The sequence below is a fragment of the Phyllobates terribilis genome, unplaced genomic scaffold (assembly GCF_046119375.1).
Source record: "Phyllobates terribilis strain yellow unplaced genomic scaffold, ASM4611937v1 Scaffold_4__5_contigs__length_816908805, whole genome shotgun sequence".
Classification (NCBI taxonomy): Eukaryota; Metazoa; Chordata; class Amphibia; order Anura; family Dendrobatidae; genus Phyllobates; species Phyllobates terribilis.
In genome coordinates this window covers 401,487,961-401,503,290 of record NW_027362764.1, presented here as the reverse complement: position 1 = coordinate 401,503,290, position 15,330 = coordinate 401,487,961, and the positions used below count along the sequence as shown (strand labels likewise).

General features: G+C 44.7%; 1 protein-coding gene across 8 annotated transcripts in view; it reads right to left on the bottom strand.

The window, feature by feature from the left end:
• Nucleotides 1-15,330, bottom strand: part of LOC141265436 (NFX1-type zinc finger-containing protein 1-like) — a 249,779-nt gene that overhangs the window by 193,508 nt on the left and 40,941 nt on the right. For 6 of the 8 annotated variants that reach the window (XM_073678517.1, XM_073678513.1, XM_073678515.1 and 3 more), the window contains one exon: nt 8,595-8,684. The exons of the other annotated variants lie outside the window; for them this stretch is intronic. In XM_073678517.1, coding sequence (XP_073534618.1) covers nt 8,595-8,684 — 90 coding nt within the window. The remainder of the gene's footprint in view (nt 1-8,594; nt 8,685-15,330) is intronic. 8 annotated transcript variants of the gene reach the window in all.

The window sequence follows — 15,330 nt, the reverse complement described above, 5'->3', positions numbered from 1 at the left end:
GGATGCGAGAAATTTCATATTCCCCGTCCTCCACCACCGGAGGAACAGAGGCAGAGGCGTCACAATCCGATACAACAGCTTTTTTCAACAGAGAGACATGAAATACCGGATTAATTCTCCAGGAGGTAGGAACCTCCAACCTAACAGCAGATTGGTTGACAACCTGAAGCACCTTAAAGGGCCCTACAAACTTGGGACCCAATTTCTTTGAAGGAATCCTCAACCGCAGATTCCTAGAGGACAACCAAACCATGTCAACATCAGCGAACAAAACCTCCTGTCGTTTCCTATCAAAGTAGCCTTTAGATTTTCTGTTGGCCTCCTGAAGATTACCACGCACATCCGTCCAAACTCTCTCCAAATCACCGGAAAAATTCTCCTCCTCAGGCACGGCAGATCCCAACTTGGAGAACGACCCAAAAGACGGATGTCTCCCAGAACAACAAAAAAAAGGCGAACAACCAGCAGAAGAAGATGTATGATTGTTCAGAGCAAATTCAGCAAGTGGCAGAAACTCAGACCACCCCTCTTGATTGTCTGCCACAAAACAACGCAAGAACTGCTCAACATCCTGGTTTTTCCTTTCTGTCTGGCCATTAGATTCAGGATGATATCCGGACGAGAACGACAAATGAATTCCCAACCTATCACAAAAGGCACGCCAAAAACGAGCCACGAACTGAGGACCCCTATCAGAAACAATGTCAGTAGGAACGCCATGAAGTCTGACAGTTTCCTTGACAAAGGCCTTAGCGAGAGTTTTAGCGCAGGGCAGTTTGACGAAGGGAACCAAGTGACACATCTTGCTAAAACGGTCCACGACCACCCAGATGACAGTAAAACCCTCAGAGGGGGGAAGGTCAGTTATAAAGTCCATAGCCAAATGTGTCCAAGGAGCACTGGGAACCTCCAAAGGACAAAGCAACCCCGCAGCAGGAGTATGTGAGGACTTAGATCTAGCACATATAGTACATTGACGCACCCACTTAATGACTTCCTTCTGCCATCCAGGCCACCAAAAACTGCGACCCACCAGTCTCTTGGTCTCAGAGATTCCGGGATGACCTGCCAACCGAGATTCGTGACACTCAACAAACAAATCTCTCCTAAAGGTCCCAGGCACAAACAACCTCCCATGAGGAGTGTTAGAAGGGGCATTCTCCTGTGCTTTAAGAATCTCATTTTCCAAAACGGAGTCCAAAGCAGCTATCACAACACCTTCTTGTAAAATGTTCTCCTCTTTCTCAGCACCGACTATGGGAGAAAAACTGCGAGACAAGGCATCCGCCTTAACATTCTTAGTACCAGGGATGTAAGTAACGGAGAAATTAAACCGCGAGAAAAACAGTGCCCACCTAGCCTGACGGGCATTCAGGCGCTTGGCAGCATCAAGATATATCAGATTTTTATGATCCGTAAGAACCTGAACGGGAAATTCCACACCTTCCAAGAAGTGGCGCCAGTGTTCAAATGCGAGTTTAATAGCCAATAATTCCCGATTACCAACATCGCAATTCAGTTCAGTCTCCGAAAATTTTTTTGAAAAAAAGGCACAGGGATGCAATCCATCCCCGCCATCCCGAGACAACACTGCGCCAACCCCCACAGAGGAAGCATCAACTTCAACCAAAAACGGCCTAGTAACATCAGGCTGCATAAGGATGGGAGCAGAGGTGAACCTCTCCTTGAGATACACAAAAGCTTCAATGGCCTCAGAAGACCACTGAACCGCATCAGCACCTTTCCTGGTGAGATCAGTCAGAGGTTTGACAATACTAGAAAAAATTTTTATGAATTTTCTATAGTAATTGGCGAAACCCAAAAACCTCTGTATCGATTTCAAACCAATAGGCCTAGGCCATTCCTGCACAGCCTGAACCTTAACCGGATCCATCTCAAAACCTTTGCTGGAGATAATGTAGCCCAAAAAACTAATTCTCTGTACAGCGAACTCACATTTCTCCAGCTTAGCAAAAAGCGAATTGTCCATTAATAACTGTAATACCTCACGCACGCTCCGCCAATGAGACTCCAGATCCGGCGAATAAATCAAAATGTCATCCAAATACACAACCACATTTTTACCGATCAAAGGTCTAAGGATGTCATTAATCAGATTCTGAAAAAATGCAGGAGCATTAGTAAGACCAAAAGGCATAACCAGATTCTCAAAATGACCCACAGGAGTGTTAAAAGCAGTCTTCCATTCGTCACCCTCCTTCATGCGCAACAGATTGTATGCCCCCTTAAGGTCAATTTTAGAGAACCACTTGGCCCCCATTAACTGGTTAAACAGATCAGGAATCAATGGTAGTGGGTAAGGATCGCGTACAGTAATTTTGTTAATCTCACGAAAATCCAGACAAGGACGTAAACCGCCGTCCTTTTTTTTTACAAAAAAAAATCCAACCGCCACAGGAGACTTAGAGGGCCTAATGTGACCGGCGGCCAAACTTGTCTGTATGTATTCCTCCAAAGCCTTCCTCTCTGGAATAGTAAGGTTAAATAAACGACTTTTAGGAAGAGTCGCTCCAGGGACAAATTCAATAGAACAATCATAGGCTCTATGGGGAGGCAAAACCTGCGATTCCTTCTCAGAAAAAACTCTCCAAAAATCCTGAATAGGAACAGGCAATTCTCCCCTATCCAAAGCTGCAATACGCCCATTACAACACTTGTCATAACATTTATGGCTCCAGGATTTAATTTCACTGGTAGACCAATCCAGTACAGGATTGTGAAATTTTAACCAGGGCAATCCCAATATTACTGGAGAAGGCAAGTTATTCAACACTACCAAATCCAATTTCTCATGGTGAACACCATTAATAGTGAGAGGAAATTCACAGACCTTGAGAGTAATATTCTTCAAAGGGGAACCATCCACAGAAACCACAGCAATGGGGGATGATAAAGGTTTAGGTTTTAAATTGAGTCTTTCCACGAATCCCCCATCAATAACATTCAGAGTAGACCCACAATCGACAAACACCCGAAATTCCATTAATTTTTCCTGAGCAATCGTGGAAGCAGCTAAAAATACACCCTTGGAATTTAAACAGGCAATACGGGCATGACTGACCATTTTTTTTTCTTTCTTCATACGAAGCTCACAGCCTTTAATCAAATGACCAGATTTTCCGCAATAGAAACACAAGCCTTCAAAAAATCAACGGTCTTTTTCTTGAGAGCGAGGTGCCACCGATCCAATCTCCATCGGTTCACCACTGTTAGTACACACATTCTCATAACCAGAAACTGACATAGCAGAGGATTTGCTCTCATTAACCCTTGCACGCAGTCTTCTATCCACCCGTATAGCTAATTGCATAGCCTGTTGCAAATCTTCAGGTGTAGGATAAGCAATTAGCAGGTCTTTAACCCTTTCACTGAGCCCAGCAAGAAATAGACTTTTCAGAGCAGAATCATTCCACCCTGTTTGAGTAGACCAACGACGGAAATGAGTACAATATTTTTCCACATTACCTGATCCTTGTTTTAAACGTCTCAACTCAGTCTCAGCTGATGCGACACGGTCAGGATCATCATATAATAGTCCCAAAGCAGAAAAAAAACTATCCACTGATCTGAAGCATGTATCACTAGGTTGCAAAGAAAAGGCCCACTCCTGAGGCTCTTTGCGCAAAAGTTACATTATGAACCCTACGCGCTGGGATTCATCCCCAGAGGACTTAGGTCTCAAACGAAAATACAATAAGCAAGCATTTTTGAATGAAAAAAATTCTCGGTGTTCACCAAAAAATAAATCCGGCAAACATACCTTAGGCTCCAAGAAATGTGCTCCAGGACAGTTACTCACGTGCTGACGGAGCTCGGCCACCTCCAGAGAGAGTCCCTGCAGGCGATGAACCAAATCCTGAACCGACACCATGATGGAACAGAAAAATCTTTCCTTAGAGAATTTGCTGGCTGGACTTACTGTTATGTTCTGCTACCAAAGCTAAGGAAAGAGAGGAGATCTGTCCCTACGATAGAACTCAGCTTAATCCCTACGATGTAACAGGGGACCTGATCCTGCGATCAGACCTGCTAAAGTCCTAAGCTAGTCTGTACGGAGACCTATAGATGTGGGGAAGGAATCCCTACAAGTACTAAGGACTGGGAGGAATATGGGACACCTCCTAACAGAAATAGTAGCAGACAGACGAACAAACAAAATATATAGAACATAGAGGTCAGTAGACCAAGCAAACTAACAGAGCAAGACACAGAGCACAGGCTAGCTAGAAAGTAGATATACAATGAAGTCCAGCAAAGCCAGAAGGGCGGAGCAGGATTAAATAGGCCAACAAGGTCATGTGACCAGCAAAGGAAAAAAAACCTAAGAGCAAGGTTCTAACAATGGGTCACATGACTCAGTGACATCATTGCAGGTCCTTCACAACAGCGCGAGCATTGCAAGAGACCGGACAGAGCAGACAAAACACCGGGAGAACACCGGAAGGTGAGTATAAACTTTATTTTTTATTTTAAATTATTTTTTTTTACAGTTTCTATGGTACCCAGGTCTGGATGAGAGTCTCCTCTCCTCCAGACTTGGGTACCATCCACACATAGAAACGCATAATATCCATGTGTACAAATGTACTGACACGGATATTATGCGTTTCAATGCAAGTCAATGGCGGCGATTATGCTGCGTATCCGCAAAATTAATGGACATGCTGCCGATTTTTGAGCGCAGCATAAATGCTGCGGAAAAATCCGCAGCATGGGCATTGACATTGCGGCTTGTCATTGGGGAACATGGGGGGGCGGATTACCAAGCGTTTCCCAAGCATTTATGCTGCGGAAATTCCGCAGCATAAACGTTTGGAAAACGCATAGTGGGCACACAGCCTAAGGGAGAGCACAGGCCTGGTCCCTGTCAGGAGGGTGGAACTAAGTAGAGGAGGTGGGTGGAGGAAGTAGTTTAGGGGAGCACTGAAGAAAGAGTATAAAAGCAGGGTGGAAACATCTAGAAGGAGTTCTGAGGAGTGAGTTCAGGAGGAAGGACCTTGTGGAGTAAGGTCCAGATGGCGAAGGGGCCCAGTCAAAGGGGCCCAGGAGGAGAGTGAGGAGAGAACACCGGAGCAGTGAGAGGGGCTCCAGAGATAGAAGGGATCCTAGGATGCCACCCGTGCGCCCGAGTTCACGCTGACCGTGGAGGGATCAAGGCCACAGTAAGGCACCGGTCCCAGACTAGTGGAGTACTTTAAGGCTCAGCTAGCAAACCGGAGGTTGCGGTATCTTCATGTGCCATAGCCAAAAGTCCACACACATTCACTGAAAAGATGGTCACATAGGACAAAAAGGACAGACAAGGACCATGGCCACTGACTCGGGACATTGTGTGTGAGGCGCAGGGCAGGAGGGTGAGAGCCAGAGTAGAGAGAGACGACCTGGAAAGGTACACAAGAAAGGGGTCCCATTCAAGTGCACCTAAGTTATCTGAGAGTTGGCTGGATCGCTTCCCCGGAGGACACAGGACGACGCGGGCGATTATAATTCGGCGGTTGTAACCTGGAGTATCTTGATAACTGTGAGTAAATACTTGAAGACTGCACCCCACTGTGTCCTTGACTAATTGCTGCGCCACCTGCCTTGCACTACACCAACAACATCTACCTCATCAAGTCCTATATACTGCCCTGGGGCTTAGCTCTACCCGTGGAGAGCTGAACCATCTTTGCTGCGTCACCAACAGCCCCGGTGGATCTGCACAGCAGCGGCGGCCATCTATAGCCGCATACCACGGGTGGCGTCACAAATCTTTATTCCACTTTCTTTATTAACCGCCCTGGGCCACGGACCGGGTCACTGCCACCATGACTATCCCAATAGAATCGACCGGCCCAGCTACCGAGTACCCCAGGGCCCCAGGGGGCGCGTCAGTCAACATATAATAGGAGGCAGGTCACTGATGGATCAGTGACCTGTCATTGCAAAAGGAGGCAGACGGAGGGGCCAGAGCACCAAGAAAAGAGAATGTCCATAATCCCGCCCCATAGCCAGCACCAATGCACAAAGACACGATTGCAGCAAAACTTTAAACACTCATTACACAAGAACCACAAAACTGATTCCTTCACCGTAGGTATCATTTTAATCAGTATTACAGCAATAATAGGGCAGGAAAATCCGGCTAACCGGTCCTCTTTAAGAAAGAAATCAATTACAAATTTTCTTCTGTACTTTGCAATGTTAAACACATACAGCACACGTACATCATGCGGATGGTACACCGATGCCATCCTTGTGCTGTACGTATTTTTCACAAACCCATAGACTTGTATTGGTCCTTGTCATCCGTGCTGCCGGAAAAAAACAGACATGTGCATAGCAGCATAGGTCATGGTGGGTACATGTGGTATCCATGAAAAAAACAGATGCCACACATACTGGAAACACGGACATGTGAAGGAGGCCTAAGGGTGTATGTTGGACTCCATGGACTTACAATATGTAGACCTTTAATCTTAAAAACTGTGAAACTATGAAACCTCCATTAGCTTATTTTTCATACATGGAATATTGATGACACTGATTGTAAAAATGGACCAAAATAGGATGAAAATCTGATGCAGCACAATGATAAAAATCAGTTAGGTTTTTTTTTGCACATGAGAAAGAAATCTTGTGAATAAGGAATAACAATGGAATGGTGAGAATTGATCCATATCCTTGTGTGTCTACACTACATTTCCCAAGAGGCAGTGATATATGTGTCCCATAGCTCAAACACTTCCACATTAAGTGCCTGCCCACTTCACATACAAAGCACCATCCTGAGACTACTATACAGTCTTAAGATGGATAAATTGCTGCACACAGCTTCTTTCCTAACATTCCTGAGACTCTCCTGCAGTCAGTAATGTTACAGGCACTGACACAGGGACTACACAGGCTCAGTGTACTGTAGAATAGTAATGAATCATATCAAATTTGTTAAAGGGCCCCATTAAACCCTTTTACGAGCTTGGATGTATAGGTACGTTCAAGGTCGTCTCCCTCCATTTGATGCGGGCTTCGGCACTGAGCCTACATCTTTCCCTGCACTTCACAACTGATCTGATCAGCTTTCATGTGTCTCTAACAGCCGCGGGTGGATCCGCGATCCACCTGCAGCTGTTAACATGTTAAATGCCGCTGTCAATCTCTGACAGCGACATTTAACTTGCATGAACTGCAAGCATGTCAAAAGACATGCCCTTTGGCCCCCTGTCATGTGATTGCGGGGTTCCTATGGGTTGTCATGACAGCTGGGGGTCTGCAGAAGACCCCAATGTCTGTCATTGTAAACCTCCTATGAATGCCTGCCCAAGGCTGAAACCCTGCTATGTGTAGCACAAATGATGAGAAGATCGCAGATTCAAGTCTGCTAAGGAGATTATTGAAGCAAGTAAAACGTTTCAAAAAAATGTTTTAAAAAATATTTAAAAAAGCATAAAAGCTGTTGCCCCATTCAAAATAAAAAAATAAAAAATACACATATTTGTTATCACTGTGTTCACAAATATCCAATCTATCAAAATATAAAGTAAATTAATCAGATTGGTAAACGGCGTAACGAGGAAAAATCAAAACTACAGAATTACGTTTGTTTGGTCGCTATAACATTGCAATAAAATGCAATAACAGCAATCAAAACATTGTATCTACCCCAAAATGGTATCAATAAAAACGTCAGATCGGGGCACAAAAAACCCAGCCCCAGATCCTGAAAAATGGAGATGCTACGGGTCTCGAAAAATGGCGTCATTTCTTTTTTGCTTACAAACTTTGGATTTTTTTCATCAGTTAAATAAAAAAGAACCTATACATGTATAAGTGTAATTGTACTGATCCGAAGAATCATATTGACAGGTCAGTTTTAGAATTTAATGAACATGGTAAATAAAACTCCCCAAAAACAATTGTGGAATTGCAATATTTTTGCAATTTCACTGCACTTGGAATTTTTTTTCCAGTTTTCCAGTACTTTATACGGTAAAATGAATGGTGTCATTCAAAAGTACTACTCGTCCTGCAAAAACAAGGCCTCATATGGCTATATTGACATAAAAATAAAAAAGTTATGGCTCTCGGAAGAAGGGGAGCAAAAATCAAAAACACAAACACAAAATCACAAGGTGGTGAAGGGGTGAAAATAACATCTGCAAATACTAAAAGACTGAACTGTTAGGCTGTGCCCACTATACGTTTTTCAAGCGTTTTTGCTGTGGAATTTCCGCAGCGTAAACGCTTTCAAAACGCTTGGTGATCCGTGCCCCATGATCCCCAATGAAAATCTGCATGTTCTGTGCCCATGCCGCGGAATTTTCCGCAGCGGATTTTCCTTGCGGAAAAATCCGCAGCATGTCCATTATTTGTGCATTTCTGCAAAACGCTGCAAAAACGCGTGTAAAATCTGCAAGCGTTTTTGACTACCAAGAACATGCAGAAACGCTGCAGAAATTTTCTGCTTCATTTCTGCATCGTGGGCACATACCCTTATATTTGGAGGAGCGTATATGATCACCATGCTTAAGACAATGAGCCTTATTGCTGAGTCGTGATGTCGATGTGAGGTTTAACAGATGAAAATATTTTACCTTTGGCTCTCCAATTGTTACTCAGATCCCCTCGAACAGGTTGATATTTTGTTTCAGCGGACAGTTCCTGGTCAGCATTTTGCTGATCCCCTGAAATACAAACAGTACTGTAAAATATGCCTGGAATATAATAAGAAGCAAGAGAGGTAATGCAGGGAAGGGAAAGAGGGATAGGTATGTGTGGCACCCTGCTACCCACAGGTACCACAGAACCCAAAAGGGTGCATGGACAGACTTCTCCACAAGAGGCCCTCATTACATAACAGACACCTCCACCCTTCCACCTCATACCACCAGAGGGAGCCCTGTTAGGGATGTATATAGACTGGAAGGTGGGGTTAAAGTCAGAGTGAGTGTGCTGGCACTGAGATCAGTAAAGAAGCAGCATGTGAGCTACTGTGCTGAGGGCCAGCCAGGGCCTAAAGCACGTGCTGAAGCCTTGGGGCCTAGAGCGGGGCTGGAGGCAAGGAGAAGAGTGAGAGGAGTTATGGGGGCAGAGGAGCATCTTAGGCTCACCTCAGAACACAAACCGGACACCGGGTCCGCGCCTACAGAGTCCTCTACGCCCAATAGGAATAACCGGTATACCAGGAGGATTATAAAACCCTGGTCAACCTGAAGCTACAATCATTTAAAGAACTAGGAACCACGAAGGCCCCAGCGTCCAGGGATAGTGGTAGCCAGTAGAAAGTTCTTACCACCAAGCATGTAGGTGAGGAGAGGGAAAGAGTACAGAAGCTAGGCCTAGTTTCAGGCTGGTCAGAAGCTTCGGAGAGAGAGTGTTATGTTCTGCTACCAGAGCTAAGGAAAGAGAGGAGATCTGTCCCTACGATAGAACTCAGCTGAATCCCTACGATGTAACAGGGAACCTGATCCTGCGATCAGACCTGCTAAAGTCCTAAGCTAGTCTGTACGGAGACCTATAGATGTGGGGAAGGAATCCCTACAAGTACTAAGGACTGGGAGGAAAATGGGACACCTCCTAACAGAAATAGTAGCAGACAGACGAACAAACAAAATATATAGAACATAGAGGTCCGTAGACCAAGCAAACTAACAGAGTTAGATACAGAGCACAGGCTAGCTAGAAAGTAGTTATACAATGAAGTCCAGCAAAGCCAGAAGGACGGAGCAGGATTAAATAGGCCAACAAGGTCATGTGACCAGCAAAGGAAAAAACCTAAGAGCAAGGTTCTAACAGTACCCCCCCTTCTAAGAGGATCCTCCGGATCCCCTAGGACCAGGCTTATCAGGAAATCTCCTGTGAAACGCTCTGATAAGTCTGGACGCGGAAACATCATCTGACCTCACCCAAGAGTTATCCTTGGGTCCGAAACCTTTCCAGGCCACAAGATAATGCAAACTACCTCTATACCGTCTAGAGTTAAGGATGCGAGAAATTTCATATTCCCCGTCCTCCACCACCGGAGGAACAGAGGCAGAGGCGTCACCATCCGACACAACAGCTTTTTTTAACAGAGAGACATGAAATACCGGATTAATTCTCCAGGAGGTAGGAACCTCCAACCTAACAGCAGATTGGTTGACAACCTGAAGCACCTTAAAGGGCCCTACAAACTTGGGACCCAATTTCTTAGAAGGAATCCTCAACCGCAGATTCCTAGAGGACAACCAAACCATGTCACCAACAGCGAACAAAACCTCCTGTCGTTTCCTATCAAAGTAGTATTTAAATTTTCTGTTGGCCTCCTGAAGATTACCACGCACATCCGTCCAAACTCTCTCCAAATCACCGGAAAAATTCTCCTCCTCAGGCACGGCAGATCCCAACTTGGAGAACGACCCAAACGACGGATGTCTCCCAGTACAACAAAAAAAAGGCGAACAACCAGCAGAAGAAGATGTATGATTGTTCAGAGCAAATTCAGCAAGTGGCAGAAACTCAGACCACCCCTCTTGATTGTCTGCCACAAAACAACGCAAGAACTGCTCAACATCCTGGTTTTTCCTTTCTGTCTGGCCATTAGATTCAGGATGATATCCGGACGAGAACGACAAATGAACTCCCAACCTGTCACAAAAGGCACGCCAAAAACGAGCCACGAACTGAGGACCCCTATCAGAAACAATGTCAGTAGGAACGCCATGAAGTCTGACAATTTCCTTGACAAAGGCCTTAGCGAGAGTTTTAGCGCAGGGCAGTTTGACGAAGGGAACCAAGTGACACATCTTGCTAAAACGGTCCACGACCACCCAGATGACAGTAAAACCCTCAGAGGGGGGAAGGTCAGTTATAAAGTCCATAGCCAAATGTGTCCAAGGAGCACTGGGAACCTCCAAAGGACAAAGCAACCCCGCAGCAGGAGTATGTGAGGACTTAGATCTAGCACATATAGTACATTGACGCACTCACTTAATGACCTCCTTCTGCCATCCAGGCCACCAAAAACTGCGACCCACCAGTCTCTTGGTCTCAGAGATTCCGGGATGACCTGCCAACCGAGACTCGTGACACTCAACAAACAAATCTCTCCTAAAGGTCCCAGGCACAAACAACCTCCCATGAGGAGTGTTAGATGGGGCATTCTCCTGTGCTTTAAGAATCTCATCTTCCAAAACGGAGTCCAAAGCAGCTATCGCAACACCTTCTTGTAAAATGTTCTCCTCTTTCTCAGCATCGACTATGGGAGAAAAACTGCGAGACAAGGCATCCGCCTTAACATTCTTAGTACCAGGGATGTAAGTAACGGAGAAATTAAACCGCGAGAAAAACAGTGCCCACCTAGCCTGACGGGCATTCAGGCGCTTGGCAGCATCAAGATATATCAGATTTTTATGATCCGTAAGAACCTGAACGGGAAATTCCGCACCTTCCAAGAAGTGGCGCCAGTGTTCAAATGCGAGTTTAATAGCCAATAATTCCCGATTACCAATATCGTAATTCAGTTCAGTCTCCGAAAATTTTTTTGAAAAAAAGGCACAGGGATGTAATCCATCCCCGTTATCCTGAGACAATACTGCGCCAACCCCCACAGAGGAAGCATCAACCTCAACCAAAAACGGCTTAGTCACATCAGGCTGCATAAGGATGGGAGCAGAGGTGAACCTCTCCTTGAGATACACAAAAGCTTCAATGGCCTCAGAAGACCACTGAACCGCATCAGCACCTTTCCTGGTGAGATCGGTCAGAGGTTTGACAATACTAGAAATTTTTTTTATGAATTTTCTGTAATAATTGGCGAAACCTAAAAACCTCTGTATCGATTTCAAACCAATAGGCCTAGGCCATTCCTGTACAGCTTGAACTTTAACCGGGTCCATCTCAAAACCATCGCTGGAGATAATGTAACCCAAAAAACTAATTCTCTGTACAGCGAACTCACATTTCTCCAGCTTAGCAAAAAGCGAATTGTCCATTAATAACTGTAATACCTCACGTACGCTCCGCCAATGAGACTCCAGATCCGGCGAATAAATCAAAATGTCATCCAAATACACAACCACATTTTTGCCGATCAAAGGTCTAAGGATGTCATTAATAAGATTCTGAAAAAATGCAGGAGCATTAGTAAGACCAAAAGGCATAACCAGATTCTCAAAATGACCCACAGGAGTGTTAAAAGCAGTCTTCCATTCGTCACCCTCCTTCATGCGCAACAGATTGTATGCCCCCTTAAGGTCAATTTTAGAGAACCACTTGGCCCCCATTAACTGGTTAAACAGATCAGGAATCAATGGCAGTGGGTAAGGATTGCGTACAGTAATTTTGTTAATCTCACGAAAATCCAGACAAGGACGTAAACCGCCGTCCTTTTTTTTTACAAAAAAAAATCCAACCGCCACAGGAGACTTAGAGGGCCTAATGTGACCGGCGGCCAAACTTGTCTGTATGTATTCCTCCAAAGCCTTCCTCTCAGGAATAGTAAGGTTAAATAAACGACTTTTAGGAAGAGTCGCTCCAGGGACAAATTCAATAGAACAATCATAGTCTCTATGGGGAGGTAAAACCTGCGATTCCTTCTCAGAAAAAAACTCTCCAAAAATCCTGAATAGGAACAGGCAATTCTCCCCTATCCAAAGCTGCAATACGCCCATTACAACACTTGTCATAACATTTATGGCTCCAGGATTTAATTTCACTGGTAGACCAATCCAGTACAGGATTGTGAAATTTTAACCAGGGCAATCCCAATATTACTGGAGAAGGCAAGTTATTCAAAACTACCAAATCCAATTTCTCATGGTGAACACCATTAATAGTGAGAGGAAATTCACAGACCTTGAGAGTAATATTCTTCAAAGGGGAACCATCCACAGAAACCACAGCAATGGGGGATGATAAAGGTTCGGGTTTTAAATTGAGTCTTTCCAAGAATCCCCCATCAATTACATTCAGAGTAGACCCACAATCAACAAACACCCGAAATTCCATTAATTTTTCCTGAGCAATCGTGGAAGCAGCTAAAAATACACCCTTGGAATTTAAACAGGCAATACGGGCATGACTGACCATTTTTTTTTCTTTCTCCATACGAAGCTCACAGCCTTTAATCAAATGACCAGATTTTCCGCAATAGAAACACAAGCCTTCAAAAAATCTACGGTCTTTTTCTTGAGAGCGAGGTGCCACCGATCCAATCTCCATCGGTTCACCACTGTTAGTACACACATTCTCATAACCAGAAACTGACATAGCAGAGGATTTGCTCTCATTAACCCTTGCACGCAGTCTCCTATCCACCCGTATAGCTAATTGCATAGCCTGTTGCAAATCTTCAGGTGTAGGATAAGCAATTAGCAGGTCTTTAACCCTTTCATTGAGCCCAGCAAGAAATAGACTTTTCAGAGCAGAATCGTTCCACCCTGTTTGAGTAGACCAACGACGGAAATGAGTACAATATTTTTCCACATTACCTGATCCCTGTTTCAAACGTCTCAACTCAGTCTCAGCTGATGCGACACGGTCAGGATCATCATATAATAGTCCCAAAGCAGAAAAAAAACTATCCACTGATCTGAAGCATGTATCACTAGGTTGCAAAGAAAAGGCCCACTCCTGAGGCTCTTTGCGCAAAAGTGACATTATGAACCCTATGCGCTGGGATTCATCCCCAGAGGACTTGGGTCTCAAACGAAAATACAATAAGCAAGCATTTTTAAATGAAAAAAATTCTCGGTGTTCACCAAAAAATAAATCCGGCAAACATACCTTAGGCTCCAAGAAATGTGCTCCAGGACAGTTACTCACGTGCTGACGGAGCTCGGCCACCTCCAGAGAGAGTCCCTGCAGGCGATGAGCCAAATCCTGAACCGACACCATGATGGAACAGAAAAATCTTTCCTTAGAGAATTTGCAGGCTGGACTTACTGTTATGTTCTGCTACCAGAGCTAAGGAAAGAGAGGAGATCTGTCCCTACGATAGAACTCAGCTGAATCCCTACGATGTAACAGGGAACCTGATCCTGCGATCAGACCTGCTAAAGTCCTAAGCTAGTCTGTACGGAGACCTATAGATGTGGGGAAGGAATCCCTACAAGTACTAAGGACTGGGAGGAAAATGGGACACCTCCTAACAGAAATAGTAGCAGACAGACGAACAAACAAAATATATAGAACATAGAGGTCCGTAGACCAAGCAAACTAACAGAGTTAGATACAGAGCACAGGCTAGCTAGAAAGTAGTTATACAATGAAGTCCAGCAAAGCCAGAAGGGCGGAGCAGGATTAAATAGGCCAACAAGGTCATGTGACCAGCAAAGGAAAAAACCTAAGAGCAAGGTTCTAACAGAGAGGAAGAAATAGATCAGGAGGCCTTATACCCGCTCACTGGGGAGAGTCCAGAAGTGCACCCTTCCTATCAAGTACCCTGGACCGTACCTGCCATCTACACCAGTAAAGGTACTGAAGCGAACCCCCTGTGTGCGTGTCCGTCATTCCCCCTGACCCGACCGGGCCACCTCTCACCTGCATCCCTCCCATCAACCCTGCCCTGGGGGCCCGCTCCGCCTGTGGGGAGCAGAGACATCCCAGCTGCCATCCCATCACCCCCGGAGGTCTGCAGCAGCGCTGGTACCCATTACCAGAAACCACAGGTGGCGTCACGAGACAAAACTGTTAGCAAAACCCCTTTTAAAGAGTGACTCCAGGGTATGGGCCCGGGAGCCGACTGCCATGACATCCCACAGAAGGTCAAGGCCCGGGTACCGAGTCTCCCCCATATCCACCTGGGCGAGTCATACGCACTGTAATGTATCTTCTATACATGTATATTTTTAACACACTGGATATTTTAGTTGCCTAATACTACATTTTGAGTTTATTTACTACTGCTCTAGCAGCCTTTTATTGCACCAAGGAATTGGGTATAATATATCACCTTGAGCCTTATAATCTTCCTGGCAGTGAAGTAGATATGAAAGGGTTAAAGGCTCTCTAGTTATAAGTATTGGTACTATTGTGCTACTATATTGTGATTTTGCATTAAGAACTTTCCTTTGTGAATTACGGTACATTTTTTGACAATAATTTTAACTATTTTTAAGTGTCATATATGTATCAGTATACTGAGGTTCTAAATTATGTTTGAATCTAAAATTATTATCATTGATCCTGAAATGAAACTTGAAGCTCCTGGGTTTTCATGCCAAATTTGTAACAGGATCCCATATAGCATGTGCCATAATAATGTTATTTTTGGGCACCCTAAGACCATGTTTCCATACAGCACACTGTTTTTGGGAGGCCATGTGAGGACTTGTGTTTTGTACCCTGAGC